This window comes from Ornithodoros turicata, chromosome 1, assembly GCF_037126465.1.
Source record: "Ornithodoros turicata isolate Travis chromosome 1, ASM3712646v1, whole genome shotgun sequence".
Taxonomy (NCBI): Eukaryota; Metazoa; Arthropoda; class Arachnida; order Ixodida; family Argasidae; genus Ornithodoros; species Ornithodoros turicata.
Window position 1 is genome coordinate 71009969 of NC_088201.1, and position 19575 is coordinate 71029543.

Here is a 19575-nt window from a genome sequence, read left to right on the forward strand (position 1 = left end):
TTCGAATATGGAATCAACTGCCGCTCCAGTTTAAAAAATAGTCAACAATTTTGAGCGGCATGCCGCCAATACATTATTAGTGATCATTTCAGTGTATTGTCACGGGCCGGCGAGTCGAATAAACAGCAAACGGTTTATTAAACTACTTGGTAGCAAAAGCACAAGAGTGATAGCTCTCTGAACACAACTGAGTCCAAAGAATCAATGCTCCAGCCTGGAGCACACAAGTATTTAAGCGTCGCGCCGAAAAGTCTAGAAACAGCACGTGTGTTTGCCAGAGAGCAGGCGATGTGTCTGGAAGCTTCTTGCCTCTTCTTCAGCACGCGCCGGGATGAGATGTACCGTTTCGTGCCTTGCCCTGGATGTTCCTCGAAGATGATTCGTGGCATTGCTCCCTCCGTAGACGTGGCATCGCCTCGATGCCGTTTCTTTTTCTTTTTTTCGTCATGTTTGTCTCCTTCCGGCCAGTCTACAGCGCTACCTGCTGTAGTACGGCTTGAGTTGAACGACGTGAACTATTTCAGTTCTAGGGGGTCGTCGAGAGGGAGCGCTGCCCTCGGGTACCACTTCGTAATCCAGGTCTCCAATGCGTCGGAGTACTTTATAGGGACCGAAGTTGCGCTTGAGTAGATTCTCGCTAAGGCCTCGTCGTCGAATCGGCGTCCAAACCCATACCAAGTCGCCTGGACTGAAGCGTACGTCTCGTCGGCGCAAATTGTATCTTCTTTCATCGATGCGTTGCTGTTGACCAATGCGTAGTCTGGCCAGCTGGCGGGCTTCTTCTGCTCGCTGTGTGAAGTCCAGAGCGTCGTTTTCCTCATCACTGGGTTCGTGGGGCAGCATGGCGTCCAGCATAGTCGATGCGTCATGGCCGTGTGCAAGGTGGAACGGTGTGAATCGCGTTGTTTCCTGAACAGCCGTGTTATAGGCGAACGTGACGTAAGGCAGTATTTCGTCCCATACCTTGTGCTCGACGTCGACGTACATCGAAATCATGTCGGCAAGGGTTTTGTTTAGTCGTTCGGTGAGCCCGTTCGTCTGCGGATGGTACGCCGTTGTCCTGCGGTGGGCGGTGTGGCTGAGTCGAAGGATTTCTTGTGTTAGCCTGCTTGTAAATGCCGTTCCCCTATCGGTGATTAAGGTCATCGGGGCTCCGTGCCGTAGTACGATGTTCTCGATGAAGAACTTCGCCACTTCTGTTGCTGTCCCCTGTGTAAGTGCCTTAGTCTGGGCATAGCGTGTCAGGTAGTCGGTGGCGACGATTATCCAACGATTTCCGGAAGACGAACGTGGGAAGGATGAAACGCAACGATTTCCGGAAGTCGAAGGATCCCAGTCTGCTCGAACGGCGCCGACGGCGGTGCGATTGGCTGAAGGTACCCAGAAGGTCGTACCGGCGGCGTTTTTCGTCGTTGGCATTCCCGGCACGTCCTTACGTAGTGGTGGACGGTCTCGGCCAGTTTTGGCCAGTAGTACTTTTCCCTTATACGGGGCAGTGTCCGGCTGTATCGCAAATGACCTGATGACGGTTCGTCGTGGCAGGATTCAAGAATCTCGAGGCGCATCTCTCCAGGCACAACGAGAAGCCACGTAGCGCCTTGTGGTGCGTGGTTTGCTTTGTAGAGGACACCATTACGTAGGTGAAAACTTGGAAGTGATCTTCTGAAGATGGCAGGAACACTGTCGGTGCGGCCCTGCAGGTAGTCGACGAGTGTCTTCAATTCGGGGTCGTTGTACTGCTTGAAAGACATGGTAGTCGCGCTCATTAGACCGAGGAAGGTGTCGTCGTCCTCGTGACCGTTGTCCAGTCGCTGGAGTGGTGCTCGGGACAGGCAGTCGGCATCGTTGTGTTTTCTTCCTGACTTGTACGTAATGGTTATGTCATACTCCTGTATTCGGAGGCTCCAACTCGCTAGGCGTCCTGAGGGGTCCCTTAAACCAGCCAGCCAGCACAGAGAATGGCGGTCTGTTACCACCTTGAACGGCCGTCCGTACAGGTAGGGACGCAACTTTGTGATGGCCCATACGAGTGCAAGGCACTGTTTTTCGGTCGTCGAATAGTTCTTCTCTGCCTTGGTTAGCGTTCTGCTAAGCGATGACACGTTCGACGCCGCCGTGAAGTTGAACGAGCACCGCTCCTAGACCTTCGTTGCTTGCGTCGGTGTGTATTTCTGTTTCGGCGTTTGGATCGAAGTGGGCAAGCACAGGTGCGGTCTGTAGACGTGTCTTCAATTCCTCAAACGCCTGCTGCTGGGCTTCACTCCAGGTAAACGTGGATCCGTCCTTCGTCAGGGCATTCAGGGGTGACGCAATTCTTGAAAAGTTGGGAATGAACCGTCAGTAGTAGGCGCAAAGGCCAAGAAAGCTTCGAACGTGTTTCACGTTAGAAGGAACAGGGTCATTTGTGATGACCGCTGTCTTCTCGGGGTCGGGGCGTACGCCGTCGCTGCTCACGAGATGGCCGAGAAATCTGAGTTCCTCGTAGCCGAATCGACACTTCTGAGGCTTCAACGTCAACCCTGCAGTTCTGATAGCCTCGAGGACTTGCTTTAGCCGTTCAACGTGTTCTTCGAAAGTTCTTGCGAAGACGACAACATCGTCGAGGTACACCAGGCAGGTTTGCCACTTCAACCTGGCGAGAACTGTATCCGTAACTCGCTGGAACGTCGCTGGTGCTGTGCAATGCCGAAAGGCATAACCTTGAATTCGAAAAGTCCATCCAGAGTGACGAAGGCAGTCTTCTCACGGTCCCGTTCGTCGACTTCGATTTGCCAGTACCCTGTCTTGAGGTCCATGGAAGAGAAAAATTTTGCGTTTTGAAGGCGATCGAGTGTGTCGTCGATGTGCGGTAACGGGTAGACGTGCTTCTTCGTTATCTCATTGAGTTTCCGGTAGTCGACTCAGAACCTGAGTGTTCCGTCCTTCTTCTTCACTAGTACCACCGGCGATGCCCACGGACTGGTCGACGGCTGGATAATGTCAACTCTTAGCATCTCTTCTACTTGCGTTCGGATCGTTTCTCGCTCTTTGCAGGAGACCCGGTACGGCATGCGGTGAATTGGACGGGCCTTTTCGTCGACGATGATGCGGTGCTTCGCAATGGGCGTTTGTCTTACTTTCTACGATGCAGCGAAGCAGTCACTGAAATCGTTGAGCATCTGGAGAAGGGTTTGCTTTTGAGTTGTGTTGAGTTGAGGGTTTACGTCGAAATGTCCGGCCTCGTGTTCCGTGATGACCGCGATGCGAGCAGTGTCCATCAGGCAAACATCCGTGGCGGAGTATTGGTCTACGATGACGGCTATCTTCGTGCCGTTTGCGAGCTGTTGTGGCTCCGGGCGAAAATTTGTGACCAGGAGTTCGAATATTCCGTTTCTTACGGGCACAATTCCTCTTGCTATCCCAATTCCTCGTTCGAGGAGAAGTTGCGTGTTGCCTTCAGCCAACAAACAGCCAGTTGGTGCCCTGTCGCACGTAGCGGTCACAAGGGCTGACGACAAAGGAGGCAGGTTGACGTGCTGAGTCGTCACGGCGGTTACGTCCGTGTTTGCGCGCTTCTCCGGGGTTATTCGTGCCCACCACTTGTCTTCTGCAGTTTCCGGCGTTTTAAGAGAGATAGCTCCATTCGTGAAGTCGATGACTGCTTCGTTTTCGACTAGAAAGTTCATTCCGAGTATTACATCACGTGGGCAGTTCGGCAAGACGGCAAAGCTGACGACGTACTGGATGTCACGCACTTGTATGACTGCCGTGCATCGGCCAGTCGGTGTTACGACGTGTCCACCAGCAGTGCCGATGTCAGGCTCATCCCACTTCGTTTGCACCTTGCGAAGCTTCTTAGCCAACCTACCACTTATAACAGAGTCGTCGGCTCCGGTATCGATTAACGCAATCACCTCATGGCCGTCGATGAGTATTTTCAGGTTATTGGTAATTTTTCGAGCGTCGTGTTGGTGCTGCGTTGCTGTTCGTCGAGTTGGAGGAATTCTAACTTGTCGTCGGTCCGCAGCTTCACCTCCCGGAGCTGCAGTCTTCAGTTTTCCCGGTTAGAGCTGCGCCACACAGGTCGTCTTGCCGGTGACGGTGAACGTGCTCTTCCTGGAGACCTGCTGCGGTGGGGGACGCTCGGGGACAGGTCACGTCGTGAGCCAGCAGAAGCATTCTGTTGCCGTAGATAGTCTTCAATTGGGGCTGGACGACTACCGCGCTGAGGGCGGGGGGCGTCGGGTGAAAATCCGGGAAGGCCAAGGCGCCGGTAGGCACATCGGCGATAGACGTGGTTGGCCTCTCTACAGTGGTAGCAAAGAGGCCTGAAGTCGGGTGTCCGCCAAACGTCCGTTTTGCGAAACGGCTGAGAGCGTGGCGGGACGCTCGGAGTAGGTTGGACAGGCCGAGGAGGCGTCCAACGGTTTCCGTAGTACGGCGGATGAGAAGGTGGCACCTGTCTCAGAGCGGCGGCGTAGGTTGGTCTCGGTACTTCGGCGTCGCGGTTGACGGCTGACGATGTCTAGATTGCCTGCTGAACCTCGTCCTTGATGATCGCGCCGATCGAAGACAAAGGGTCTTGGACCGTCTCTGGACAGAGGAGAGCGCGTACTTCTTCACGTACCACCTCTCGAATCAGTTGTCTGAGCGATCCGACGTCGAGGCCAGCGGTCGTGGAGAAAGCCTCGTAGCCCTTGTGCCGTTGGTCGACGGTAGCGCGAGAGAGCAGGGCCCTCTCAATGCGGGCGGCTTCGTCCAAATGCGGGCGGCTTCGTCGGTCGTGGCGGGTGGATTCCGGGACAGGGCGCGAAAACTTTCTTCTTTTACGCCCCTCATGAGTCGCTGAACCTTCTTCTCCTCGGATGCTTTGGGGTCAGCTCGCCGGAAGAGCCGCAACACATCTTCGACGAAGCCAGTAACGCTTTCATTTGGCGGCTGAATCCGTCTCTGGAGCAGTTGTTCAGCGCGTTCAGCTCGTAGTTTGCTTTTGAAGACGTCCCAGGACGTGAGCGAAGTCTCCCGGTTATCGAACCATGTCTTCGCGGTGCCTTCCAGGGAGAAATAGACGTTGACGAGCTTCTGGTCGTCACTCCAGTTGTTGAACCTGGCGATCCGCTCGTAGTGGTCGACCCAATCGTCCACGTCGTCGTAAGACTCCCTGCTGAATGTCTTCGGTGACCGCGCAGGGACTATGGGCGTGGCAACAGGTTGCGCCACTTGGGTGCTGGTCTCCGCAGTCATCTTCTTCTTGCGTTTAGGGGGTTCCAATGGGCCGAATTCTGCAGGCAGGCCAAGCTGTCTTCTGCTTCGTCGCAGTTGGTCTTCCAGGCCGTTGAACAAAGGATGCCTCGCACCTCCACCAGAAATGTCACGAAGCGAAAGGGGCCGGCGAGTCGGCGAATAAACAGCAAACGGTTTATTAAACTACTTGGTAGCAAAACCACAAGAGTGATAGCTCTCTGAACACAACTGAGTCCAAAGAATCAATGCTCCAGCCTGGAGCACACAAGTATTTAAGCGTCGCGGCGAAAAGTCTAGAAACAGCACGTGCGTTTGCCAGAGAGCAGGCGATGTGTCTGGAAGCTTCTTGCCTCTTCTTCAGCACGCGCCGGGATGAGCTGTACCGTTTCGTGCCTTGCCCTGGATGTTTCTCGAAGATGATTCGTGGCAGTGATGTAACAAAAATGTATCTGTTGTCGTGGCTTTGTTGTCATAGGTTTGTAGCCTTCAGCTTACACTCCTGTAGTAGCTCTTGAAGTATGTAAAGTTATGTGTTTTGTGAATTTCCTTCTTCCAGTACATGATGATAATCTTGTGTTTTGTAGTCTCATGCTTGTAATCAAACATTTTCCCTATTGTTCTTGCAGCTTCTGAGGCATTACTGTATTTTTCTTATATGGTAGCACTATAACTGATTCCTGAGATTATCTGCCCCACTGCCATTACCAGGCGAGGTATGAATTTAGTGGACCCGTCACTACCATCAGGTAAGGAACCACACAGTTTTTTGGCAATTGTAATATGATGCAATAAAAGAACAGAACTGAACCCCCTGTATTGCTATCAAATTTGCAATAACTCGCAACATCATTATACGCAGGTTTAAATGTAATTCACAAATTGCAATGTATTCCACAACAGATGCTCGTGACACAAAAGGTAACTCAGGATTTTGGTTAGAAGTTGTTACATCTTGAAGAATTATTCTTTATTGCTTTGGATTGATTGATTGATTGGTTGAGGAGACGTCGAAGCATAAAATAGGTCGAAGAAAAGCGTTCTCATTACGAGAACAATTAAAGAGGAAAGGGGAACAAGCATTTTGCTCATGGAAATAAAGGAAATGAACGTTGGTTGGCAGTTCAGAGCGTGTGTTAGGGTGTTCTTTCCATTTTTGCTTGTTTGTTGGTACGTTTTTTTTTTAGATGTCACATTCATCACCAGCCAATCCCGCTCCAATACAGCTCTTTTTAATCCAGATCTGTTCATCCATTCAAATTTCGAAACACCCAACTGAAGCAAGACATATTGCATTTGCGCAGCATTTCCTCTTTGTGCATTTCCATGTGCTTCTGTAGGTCTCTGGGTTAAGGACAAGCAACAGAACACGTGACACTTGGACGAACTCTGCGCTACAGTTTCTATCTGACATCTGTCATGTCCACTTGTGGAGCTACAGGTTCATGCTCTGGCTGAAATAGCTCATGCTCTGCTAGCAGCTTGTTCTCTGGCTGGTGTGTGTTCATGCTGCAGCTGATCTCTGCAGGACAGAGGCTGGATTTGTATGACTTCACACCCATGTACATCCGCTTGTAACAGGCTTGCAGGTTTGTGCTCTGCCTCAAGTTTGCAGAACAGGGAATGCTCTTGTATGGCTTCTCATCTGTGTGTGCGTATGACCCAGGCCCACTGACGTGGCTGAATTCTGCAGGGCAGACATAGCACTTGTATGTCTTCACGCCCATGAATCTCCTCTTGCGATCTAGTACTTGCCCACTCAGGCTGAACTCTGCAGGGCAGACATCGCACTTGTATGAGTCCTTGCCATTGTGTGCCCACTTGTGATGCTGTAGGTACGTGCTCTAGCTGAACTCTGCAGGGCGGAGATCGCACTTGTGTGGTTTCTCCCCCGTGTGTGCTCGCCTGTGACGTGACATGCTCGAGTTGTGGCCAAACTCTGCAGGGCAGAGATCGCACTTGAATGGCCTCTCGCCCGTGTGTGTCCGCTTGTGCTGCTGTAGGTACGTGCTCTCACTGAACTCTGCAGGACAGAGATCGCACTTGTGTGGCTTCTTGCCCGTGTGTGCTCGCTTGTGCTGATGAAGGGACGTGCTCCGGCTGAACGCTGCAGGACAGAGATCGCACTTGTGTGGCTTCTTGCCCGTGTGTGCTCGCTTGTGCTGATGAAGGGACGTGCTCCGGCTGAACGCTGCAGGACAGAGATCGCATTTGTGCGGCTTCCTGTCCCTGTGCCCTCGCTTGTGACGTGACAGGCTCGTGCTCTGGGTGCAGTGGCGTATCTAGGGTGTGGCAGGTGTGGACAGGTGCCATGGGCGCCAGGTGAACAGGGGCGCCATGTGGTCGAAATGTGAATATGCCAGGTCGGGCACTCAACCTGGCACATTCATAAATGACCTAAAGCACCCGCCATTAGAGAGGTTATAGTGTGAGACCTAGTGCGGACCACACGAAAGCGCATCCCCAAGGACATCATGTTAACCATGTTGCCATGGGCGCAGGTAGCTCTAGATACGCCACTGTCTGGGTGTACTCTGCAGGGCAGAGGTCACACTTGAATGGCTTGCCACCCATGTGTGTCTGCTTGTGAACATGTAGGTGCCCAATCTGGCCAAACTTTTTAGGGCAGACATCGCACTCGTATGGCCTCTCGCCCGTGTGTGTCCGCCTGTGACGCCGTAGGAGCACGCCCTGGCGAAACTCCGCAGGGCAGAGATCACACTTGTGTGGCTTCTCGCCCATGTGTGCTTGCCTGTACTGCTGCAGGCTTGTGCACTCGCTAAACCGCACGGGAGAGAGATCGCGCTTGCACGGTTCTTCATCAGTGCACTTCGACATGTGGTTCTCATCACTCTCAGATCGCGAGAATGCAGAGGGAGAGCTGCTGCACCCGAAACCCTCTCCCATCTGAACATCCGATGGAGGAGCAGTGGGACACTTTTCAGGCTCGCTGTGACACTGTGCAAACATGTGGCGTTTCAGGCTGGCTTTTGACTTGCACGTAACTGCGCATGGCTTGTTCTCGTCTGGAAGTCGCTCTGTGGGTTGACCAGTCATGGTGACTAGTGTAGTGTTGTTGAATCGCAGTTCTGCTGTTGTCGTGCTGATCTTTAACTGTGCATTTGAAGAAGTGCAAGCTAAAGGCTCTTGATTACAAGCGCCTCTGGGCTGGTCCTTAATATGGAGCATACCAGTGCTTTCTCTTGCCCCTGAAATTTCGGAAATCGGACAGTAAGCGGGCATACCAGTCCAGGCACATTTGTGATTCACGATTTTTGAAAAACAAGATGGTGTCATGTTCGCCATGGCATGTTGCACTGCTCGCGCGTGAATCTGCAAAATAATCTCCATTGTGCATGATTGAGGTCGTAAGTTTAAAGCGCCTCACATCACCCTCCGGTATTTGCTGAGACGTAAAGTGTGGGACTTTCAGACGGAAGGCTCTGAGTACGACTCAGGACAGTCGCAGCATTTTGTTTCTCTTCTTTTCCTGTATGAGTATTTTTGTTTTTTTATTTTGTTGTTATATAATTAGGCTATGTTTATTGTTTTCTAGAGTCACTGGCATCTGTACTCAGTGTTCTGTAATTTTCAGTAAACTGACGATGCACACACAGATGGAAAAAATGGGGGTTGCCAGCAATGAGTCAGTGAGTTGCCATGAGTTGCCAACTGAAGGAGTGATAAAACGGTCATGGAGAAGTGATTTCATGTGATTAAAGCTCACTCGAGAGGCCGGTCTTTCAAAGGCTACCAACTTGCCGTACTAAGTAGTGGAATAGACACGGCATGTTGGTAATACAAATCCGTGGTGAGTGCAGAACACACTCGACAATACAGAAATGATGCGGCCAAGCACAACATCGGCATGGGTTTGCTGTACTAGCGGATGTATATTACGCTACAGCATGTTTTCACATTCGCGTTTCAAGTGCACACACTGTTTTTGCTAATAAAAGGGACATTGATCTCGCTCATTTTTTCACCTATTCTTGAAACTGACCTCTAGACAATTTGACATCGACATCAACTTTTGCATTCCTGTCAAGGTCCAATTAATGGAAGTTCACTGTGTTACAGAGAAGCGCTGGCCGCGCACTGCTGGCGTGTCAGGGGACACAATAACTTATTACCAGAAAATGGTTAATTTAATTACAGTATATGTTACGTTTATTTATTACTTATAAGTGCATGTCTCATAAAAGCTATACTTCTGCAAGAGGAGATAGGAGCAAGGAACAAATCACCGTAATGGCGTGCGCAAACGTGACCGGACGGAACGATGCTGGTTGCTAGTCGTCGACAAAGCAAGCAAGCCTTGTTGACTTAAGGGGATCAAGACCCTAACTGTTGACTACACAATGGGACATTTTCTCGAATTAGGTTGGTGACATATGCAGCAGCGTTCGTGATTGGGTTGGGCTTAATGTCGTAAATGACATTTATAAAGAAGCTGACGTAACGAACGCACGCACAAATATTATTTTTGGCCCAGTGCTGTTTTGATGCTTGCATATAAATAAATATTACGGAAAAAATGAGCCTCCTATATTTCACTACTGTCACGAGAAGCTGGGAACGTGTTGAAAGTGCTTGTGAGCCATTCCAGCCGAAACCAGCCAACGGTGGAGCTCAACCCTTTTAGATTTCACTGGAAAAAATTTTATGCATTCTGTTGGTGGTGTGCATGTGGGATATCAGCTGTTCTTCTTTTTCTAAACATTTTTTTCTCTTTAACATGTGAACTACCACAAACTTGGCCCAAACATGAAACAGTGTTGTTCGTTCTGCGAGGTCTTCTGACATGTACAGGTCCCGACAAAAGTTTACGGAACACGCGAGCGGTGTATTTTCTCCTCGGTACGACACCCTAGCGGCAAGCGGAAGCTGGTGAAATCAGGCCAGTTCACTGCCTGAGAGGGGTGGACGACTGCGCTCTTAGCGACACACAGCGGTAGTTTCGGTATGATTACAGATGTATGTGCCCGCGAAGTGAGTTTGATTTAACTGTTGTGCTCGTCAACAACTCGTGACCCACGTTAGTTGTTTATCAATCAATCAATTATCAATGTCAGCGTCAATTGTTTATCAGCTCGTCACGCGTCGTCCATAATAAAGCAACTGTTTCCAAGATACCTTTCTTTCTCTTGTCTACGTATCCTGGCTTTCCAATAAAAGCGATACACCGTAAAGTGTTGCCACCATGATTCATCCTTGTTATCACGAGATAGCGGCGAGCTCCCTGTCTCAACAATCGTTGAATCACGTGTTGTTGGCGAGCACAACAGTAAAATCCAACTCACTTTGCGAGCACATACAACAGTAATCATACTGAAACTACCGCTGTGTGTCACTAAGAGCGCAGTCGTCCACCCCCCTGAGGCAGTGAACTGGCCTGATTTCGCCAGCTTCCGCTTGCCGCTAGGGTGTCGTACCGAGGAGAAAATACACCGCTCGCGTGTTCCGTAAACTTTTGTCGGGACCTGTACAGACGACATTTCTGCGTTTTCCTTGCATGGTGTTAGAGGGGAAGGATTGGTCGGGTTTACAGAAAGGAAGGAGAACAAATCTGGTGAGAGAGAGAGCTCAAGAACGAAGCGTGTTATGGATCAAGCTTATGTTAATTTTTGGCAAGTTAGCATTGTTGTAGGAGACCAATATTGTTTGTGCTCATAAGTTACAGTTGAACCCGCATATATCGAGCTCAAAGGGGATCGGAAAATAATTTGATATATAAAACGTTTGTATTTGAACTGACATTCACATGTGCCATATTAATTGCCATTTCATCGGGATAGTATGAAACAGGAGCTTACCAATTCCCATGCCTGAGAGCAGAAACTGCACAAACAAAGGGGGCAACAGGACAGTTAAAAACATTTATTTGGGACGGAAAAACTCAGTGAGTTGGGCATGTCTCGTGTTGCGAGTCATGAAGTCCATTACACTATTTTCGACCTTCTCGAGGCCTCTTAAATGAGAAAGTCCAGCTCCTTCTATTTCCCCGCAGTAGCGACGAATGGTAGCGAAAGTAGAAGCGATCTCAGTGGCTGTGTGCATGACATCGTCACCATTAACACCTCCCAGTAAGTCTGCCGCTTGAATCGCCGTCGTCACCAGCAACGTCCGCCATTATGTCCGTGTCTGTCATCTCTGCCACAACGTGCACATTGTCGTCGGCGCTTACAAAATCCTGTGCCGTCAGATCAGTGGGAACAGCTTCTGGGAACTCTGCAACCTTTCGAAGCTCGTCATCCAGAGCGTACTTGAAGTCGTCATTGTCGTCCAAGGCATCCACACAAGCCTCCTCAGCAACTGCCACAAAGCTTGCTTTGGGAAAGTAGTTCGCTATTATTTTACGCTTGACATCACTCCAGGCACCCGTGATCATTTATATGGCACTCAGCAGGCCAATCTTGAGACCAACCCACATTGAAAGATTAATCAGGAGGCACTAGGGCAGACGCCTCCGGTAGCCTACCTTGAATGCCTTTATGATCACCTGATCAAGGGGCTGAAGCCTTGACGTCCAATGTTCTTCAGCTGGCAGGTCGTGTGGTGCACCAAGCAATTGTCCAGGATGAGGCGTACGCGACGATTAGACCTGCGTAACTTGCTGTCCCATGCTTGTAGCCACTCCGAAAAGAGCTGCCGCGTCATCCATGCTTTTGGACGGGAAGGCTTCTGCAGTTTTCGAAGCATCGTGGAGCCTTGCTTTTTTCAATCACGAACAGCCGGAATTTGCAAGACCCGTCCATGTTCGCTGCTAGAAGGATGGTCACACGAACCTTGCTGAGTTTCCCTCCGTGACATGTGCGCACGGCCGGCATAGATGATTCCATTGCAGGTTGCATGTTCGTGGAAGTTAGCATGACCCCGTAATTTCTCACTTCGAAGTGTGCGAAACAAAAGTCCTTGGGGTCAGTAACTTCTCCTGTTGACAGCCTGCCCTCATTTCCAACTCCTTTTCGTGAAGATGACTTCATCCCTTATCTCCAAGCTGCGCTTTGACCTTTTGAATCGCAAAAAATGCGTGGAAGTTACTAAGGGAGTGTCATAGGATCCCAGCGGTAGTGTAGCCGATGACAGTGATGACGGCTGTTCGATATAGACGCACAGCACGCCTATACATTTCAGCTATTTTCAAGGGGATGTTCCGGACGTTCGATATAGGCAATAATTTGATATAACCGGGTTCGATACAGTCAGGTGTGACTATACTGCACAGAGATTAGTTTGACTTCAAAATATGAAGCTGCTCTGCATTCACTGTTTACCTAAGCGATGGAGAATACTGACCATACATAAAAAATGTAACTTTTGAGATAGTATTTTGACATACAAGAGCTCGTCTAGAAAATGAAAGAAATCGTGCCATTTGTACAGCTTGGGACAAAGTTTACGGAACACGCATTTTATGCAAGAGACCATAATAAATGGTTTCCAAAGATAGTTACGTCGCGTTCTGACGTACTCTGAGCCAATATTTACAGTTAGCTCGTGCAGTAAAACCCGCAGAGGACAGTGGAAGAAAAAACAGTGCACCAAAATTAATTCAAAGGATCATTATAATAGACTCACAGAGCGGAATGCGCTGACAAATGTATTTTCCTGTATATCAAAAGCAACACCAGCAATATCCAGGAGAGGGTCTGTTCTACAAATGGTGCAACTTTTTTCATTTCCCAGATGACCTCAGGTGTATGAAAACGATCAGAAACGACGACAAGGCTGCTACGAAGCAGCGACTGCGTGTACTCTGTAGAACATGGTAGAACAGTAGAAGGCGAAACGTGTTCAAAGGATGATAATGGTACATTTACAGATGGGATATGAAAGCACTGACTATTTTTTTTTACATTTACAAAAAATACACCTGTAGACCTTTAAAATGTTACAGGAGAGTGTCTCTTCCAGAATGGCATATTTTTTTTATTTCCTCGACAACGTCAAGTATAGAACGAGCTGTAGCTGAGTATGGGAAGGATTTTTTTTTCTCACTCAAGAAAAAACGCACCTGCAGGCTTTCGAAATGGAAAAGGAGAGGGTCTCTTTTAACAGGTGATAGGGTCACAAAGGTACTTTGACCCTAGAACCTGCTAACGAATAAGCTGCAGCTGAGTATGGTGACAATTTTTTTTTTCTCATTTATAAAAATCTACACCTGCACATTTTCTAAATGTTATAGGAGAGGACCTTTCTACAAATGGCATGATGGCTTTCACTTCCTTGACGGCCTCTGGTATGTGAAAACATTATTTCAAAAGTGTCATTTTTTAGATATGGTCGATACTCTCAATTGCTTACTTAAACATGACTTCATATTTTAACGTGAAACTAATCTCCATACAGTAGTTTATGACTATAAATAAACTTGGGTTCGTATGAGAATGCTAACTTGCTAGACAATAATCACAAAGTTGGCCCAAAGTGTGCTATGTTCTTCAGCTCTCTCCACATCACCCGATTTGTTCTCGTTCCTTATGCCTAGGGCCAGAAGTTTTGAGGTTTTTACACTTTTTCAAATTCGAGGGGTAAAAATCGAGAAAATAAATTTGACCTCTGAATTCATGTAAATATCGGGTGTAATTCTTTGCACTGTACCATGCAGAAATCTGCGAGAAATCAGGTTTTATATTAGGGAAGAAGTTTTTGGGAAGTGCTTTTTTCTAAATTTGTGGATTAAAAATTGGAAGTTATACTTGGATGGCCATATTCATGCAGATTCGGATGACTGCTAGTAGGATGTACCTTTCAGTTCACGTACAGCACTGGGACTTCTTATGTTAATGTAACACAAGCAGAAAATATTTCTAATTTCAATATTGTAATACCAGCAAAGTCTTTAGCATGACCTCAGCACTAGTAGCCATTTTTTCTCTGAAAATGTTTTAAAATGTCAGCTCAAAAAATGAAGATACAATCATGGTTATCACCCTTTGTTAACATAAAACATCACTGCCATCTTCAATGTCTCTGCACTCACTGAGGAACGATCAGGCCTCTGAACGTAACGCAGCTGACTAAATGTGCGCTCCACATCGCAACTTCAATTGGGAAAGCACAGTACACTCCGAGGTGCTGACCTCAGATTAGGGAACTTCGTGTTTTTCACCCAGTACTCCATGACGTCCAGGTCTTCATTTGATGGGATGTCCTCTTTTTAAGTACTGATGAAATTCTTCTTGGACAGATGCAGTGTCAGTAACAACAACTGAGAATAAGCCTTGGTATGACTCGAACTCCTGGCTAGCAGCATGCTTTTGATGAGGGTTAAGGATCAGTAGGGTTCTTCGTTTTCGGGTTAAACCCGATTTTTCAAGATATTTCCCCCCTGAACAAATTTTCAAAAATTCAGGTAAAACCCAATATCTACCCCAAATCCTTGCGGTCCTTCAACTTGTCGTTCTCTGTAAACCGTAGGAAAAGTGAATCATAATATCAGCAAAGAGAGCTATTTGTGACAACCTATTTGGCCTCCGTTTATGATCTCCTCCTGCAGGAGTCAAAGACGAGCTTTTGTGGAGCTCAGGCAAGTGTTTGAATACCGCGGGCATTCACTATCCCAGTTCCGAGTGAAAATATAAACATTATTGCTTCTCGTCCCAGTGTCACAGCAGTGGCTCGTTTCATAGGCCTTTCGTTTCACCCGAAAATTCCCTGGTGACATATCAAAGAGAGATCATAGCACCCGATATCTCCCCAAATTCTCGTGTGTAAATAGCACCCTCCCGATTTTTCCCTCCCAAATTTGAAAAATCATAAAACCCGAAAACGAAGAACCCCTAAGGATCAAGGATTGGTTCCATATTCCAGTCTGTGTCACTTGGCCCCTTTCAAGCTCGGCTAGGTTCGTCATGCATGTGGCTGTCCACATCTCAGTTAAAGGTCTGCAAAATTCCCCATCTTTTGCTGCCACTGCCTTTTGCTTGCCACACTGCCTTTTGCAACAATTAACGCTGCTTTTTGCTTGCCTTCCGACACGAACAGCCGTTCATTTACAGTGTGATGATTATGATCGTCATGATGATCGCCCCAGAGACTTAGTTCCAGAGTATTAACTCTGGGACTAAGGCTTTGCCACTCTCCAGTCCTCTTTGAATTGGCAGCAAGAGTTCAAGAACCTGTTGAACTAGAACTGCTTTTGCAGACACAACAGCTTTTCTATCAGCTAGGAGTCCTCTAAGGTCAGAAACCTTTGGACTGACCTGAACCCTTTCCAGCAACTATGTTAAGCAGATCTGTGAAGCAGTCCCACATTTCTGAGACAACAGACATCTGTAGAGCTGTACCAACGTATGGGGACGACAAAAGGCGGTTTCTGCATCTGGTTGTGTGACAGTCCGTTTGCAATGCATATCTCATGGTACATCTGTTACAGGTGATTTGCATCCTAGAAAAGGGCCCCAAACTTGATCACTGGTGCACGAACATCGACAACATTTTCACAGGAGAGGGCCTTATCCACTGCTACGTGGATCAGGTTTTGCCAAGTACTTCATGTAAATGATGTTTACTGCTTCCACTTAGCAAATTTCGCGCATCATCTTGCACATATACTCGGCGGAGTTGCTCGCCACCGCAATTTCATATTCGTTCAGCACGCTAGTGATGACAGCACTGACGCTGACGTCTGCCAGACTAACAGCTTTGTCTTCTTTTTCTTTGTTGTAGCGTCAAAAGAGCGTGTTGACTGTGGGAGTGACGACATCCAGCGCTTCGTCTAGAATGATGCTGGTTTTCGCAGTTGCCACTTTTTTCAGAAACGCCGCTTTGTAGCTCTCAAATACCTCACGCAGGTGCTTTTCACACATGGCATCGTCCTCGTGGCCACGCAACGCTCTTTGAAGACGCACCCGACTTCACCATCTGCATGCTCCAGATTTATTGCGTGAAAACAGACAGCTCGGATAAAATCATCTGCAGCGAGTCATACTGTCTGTCCATTGTGCTATACTTTGTGACATTGAAACATGCGTCATTGTGACCTGAAATACTTCCCGACAGTGTGCGCGAGATGTTTTGCATTATTGTGTCAACTTGGATGCCACTTTCAAGGTATGTATTTTCGTAATAAAATAGTGTATTGCTCTGTGCCTCATTGTGTGCGTGTTTGTTTTATGCGTGTCGCAAATGTGTGAAACTCTTTCAATTTGGATTTCGCTTACGGCACCATTCCCTTTTTCACGCCAGGTTGCAAGCTTGAAATGGCACGGGCAAATGAGAACTGACGATGTCTGACATCTGATCTCGCTCGTACGTGGCGAAGGTGTATCGTATCGCATGTGTACCTCATGCACGAAACGGTGCGCGGTACCTCATATTTATCAGGTTCACCGTACCTCTTGAATCATGAAATATATATTTTTTAGCATGTACCTCATGTTCATGCGGTACGTAAGCATTACTGGGCGCAGAGTGTAAGCTGGGAACTAAAGTGGACTCACTAGCAAGAGGTTCTGCAGGTGAAACCACTTGCAAATGGGTCCCAAAGTGGAACAGCACACAAGTGGTTTGCAAAGTGGAACCACTTGCAAGTGGTTTTTAAAGTGGACAATTTCCAAGTGGTTTCTCAAAGGGGTATTTCTTGCATAAACAACTTGCAAGTGGTTCCACTTGCAGATATTTTCCACCTGGGTACGTTTGGAAGTTGGCTGACGCTTCAGCGGTACACTTAGATGGTGTGCTTTGCATTGTTTTTCATAGGTTTTCTGAAGTGATGCGCGTCTGCTTCTTAGCGCATCGGAGGAAACACCTGCCGCACATGCAGGTGTTTCCGCACCGATTCTTGATTAGTGTGCGTAAAGTGCGGTGCAGCAGAAATGCAGAAATGTCACCCGAGCAGCTCTATACTGGTCGTGGATGTCGGGGCAGTTGCATATGGTAGCGAACCTGTTGGCACGCAAGCACTGCACCTGTTCCATCCTACAGTTGGCACTACAAAGCACATGCTGCAATACATGTCCAGGACCACCATCCATGGAACTGTGAGGTGACATTTTTACGCTTACTGCCTGCTTCCACTGATGCTTACTAAGCGGGATGTGGGACACGGTGAGAGGAAAAATAGCGGGGATTACTTAACACTTGCAGTATGTGTAAAGTATTAGTCCTTAAAGTAGGTGTCAAGAAATGGCTCAACTTTTTACACTTATTAAGAGTGATGGAACGTCTGTGAAGCTTTTACCCCTAAATAAGCATAATAGTAACTTCCGTAAATGCTTTACGCATAAAGTGAAGGGAAAAAAGCTGAGCTGTTTCTTGACACTTAGTAGCCGATTTATTTCTGAGAGTACCTATGAAACATTCACCACCTGAGTGTATAGTTTACAAGGATTTTACCGGAAGCATCGTCTCTTGATGGATATTCTCTGCAGTGCTGTTGCCGGACCTGGCCCTTTTCTGGTAGGCACGCAGCATCAGGTGGTTCTCATTTTACTCCCATGAGCTCACCACTGAACTCTGGGGAAAGCTGCATTTCTTGGAGCTGTGCATCCGAGGGCCTGTTATGCGATGACTCGTAGAAACAAGTATCTCTTGCCTCTTCCTTAATGTGGAGCAAACCATTTGCTGTCCTCATCTTGCATAAATTACAAGAAAGAGAAAACTGGGTCTGGAATTGCTACAAATACAGCAACGGTTTCAGCAAGCTCACATAATATGAAAACTCCAACTCCAATATGGCACTCCAAGTGCCAACTCACTGTTTGTCGGAGGGTCAGCTTGTGTCTGCAAGGGTTCTCAGTCAAGGCAGAAGATGTACCAGCGAGGGGTTCTTGACGAAATCTCCTGCAGACATTGTTTCTTGCTAAGAAAGAGGCATGTTGCTTGAGGAAAAGTAACCCCAAGACAAAGGAAACACACAGACAACCACAAATTCTCCAGGTTCGGTCATACAGAGTGTTGAATGCAGGTTTCCCCCACGTCACCAGATTAACAATAAATTGCAGAAGCACTGAAGAAGAATTTTTACACTGAAGGCCAGATTGGCTCAGGAGATGCCCCATATTGCTATTCCCTACTACCATGCAGTTTCTCACAATATCCTGGCCTGTTGAAAAAAAAGTTTAATGTGCAGGTTATTTTATCAAATGCCTACCAGTTGTCTCAGTTAACACCATTTGGTTATGCTCGGTCCCAGTGTGTCACCAACCACAGAAAAAAAAAATATTGTTGATTGTATAAAAAGATGTGATGTTTAATACATTCCTTCGGCCTGAGGGTTCTGTTACATTTGCCAAACTGTTCGGTGCTTGAATACAAGACTGATGGAACATAACCGAAACATAAAAGCAGCGGCTACTAACTTCAAGCTGCCTAGACATCTTGCTGAATGCAATTGGCCGTTGTGTTAAAGGGGTTTTGAAACCATTTCCAAACTTTTGAACAAATCATCTCGTAAATATTGATCTATCAACATGCACGTCAAAACACTATGTCTCTGCGATCCCGCGTTACGAAGCTGTGAACTCCAAAGGCCACGCGCTGGGTGAACTCCTCCATCGCTCTTAACCTCCTCGACTGTTTTTGGAATGACATTTCATGTTGGAGAAAGGAAGCATATTCTTTTCCGTTTCCGTGACAACATAAGCGATTGTAAGGAGTAAGACGGCCAGCGAACCGGCTTCGGTATGCTGACCTTCGGGACCTTCGGGCAAGCGCGCACACCTATCACGTCACTTCCTGTTCGTCTGCCAATGTCTCTCAGCGCTGCTCGGCGCCACCGTCGACGGTGGCTTGAAAAAATTGCCGTTTTAAAAACTCAACAGCAAATAAAACGTTCAAGTGAGAAATGTGGGACTTTGCGTGTCGACTTCATGGACTACAACGTGGGAAACGATGATATACATTTAGTGGGCTGCATGTGGTTTCTCAACCCCTTTAAGGAACGATGGAGCAGAACACTCCTTCTGGAATTTCTTGAGATCAAGACCAGGGGGCATTGTGTAAGCATTACCTCTGTTTTGCCTTCTCTCTCACTGTTGAACTTTCTTGGCTTAAAAGGCCCCAGCTAAGAACGAACCAGCCTTGGAGGTTTATGTGTTTGTGTCATCCATGTTTGTGGCCTGTCACAGCTAATTCTAGTTGTTTGCCTTTACTGTGTTTGAGAATTTGTTGTGGTTTTCTGTGTGTTTTCTCTGTCTCTGAGGTTAGTTTTCGCCGTGTTTCACCGGTTAGCCTGCACTTTGAATTTTATCCATGATACATCTATTAAAATACATCCTAGTTCCAACACGTGACTTTTGGAGGATGTAATCGGTAATGGGCAAGGAGAAGTTTCCCATTTTCAGCTCTGCCTCACCAGGGAGTAACAAGCAATTTGTGCAATTTCATTTCATTTATTAAGACCCTCAA

General features: G+C 47.7%; 2 protein-coding genes across 2 annotated transcripts; both read right to left on the reverse strand.

Moving 5' to 3' along the window:
* Positions 1-477: 477 nt before the first annotated feature.
* Positions 478-987, reverse strand: LOC135368967 (uncharacterized). The gene has a single exon (XM_064602582.1). It carries the CDS (start codon positions 985-987, stop codon positions 478-480), a length of 510 nt encoding a protein of 169 aa, XP_064458652.1.
* Positions 988-7064: 6077 nt separating this feature from the next.
* On the reverse strand, positions 7065-11611 carry LOC135369046 (zinc finger protein 235-like). The gene is made up of 3 exons (XM_064602707.1): positions 11338-11611; positions 7711-8429; positions 7065-7502 (listed from the first exon to the last, which is right to left on the reverse strand). Exons 1-3 carry the CDS (start codon positions 11609-11611, stop codon positions 7065-7067), a joined length of 1431 nt encoding a protein of 476 aa, XP_064458777.1.
* Positions 11612-19575: the final 7964 nt, after the last annotated feature.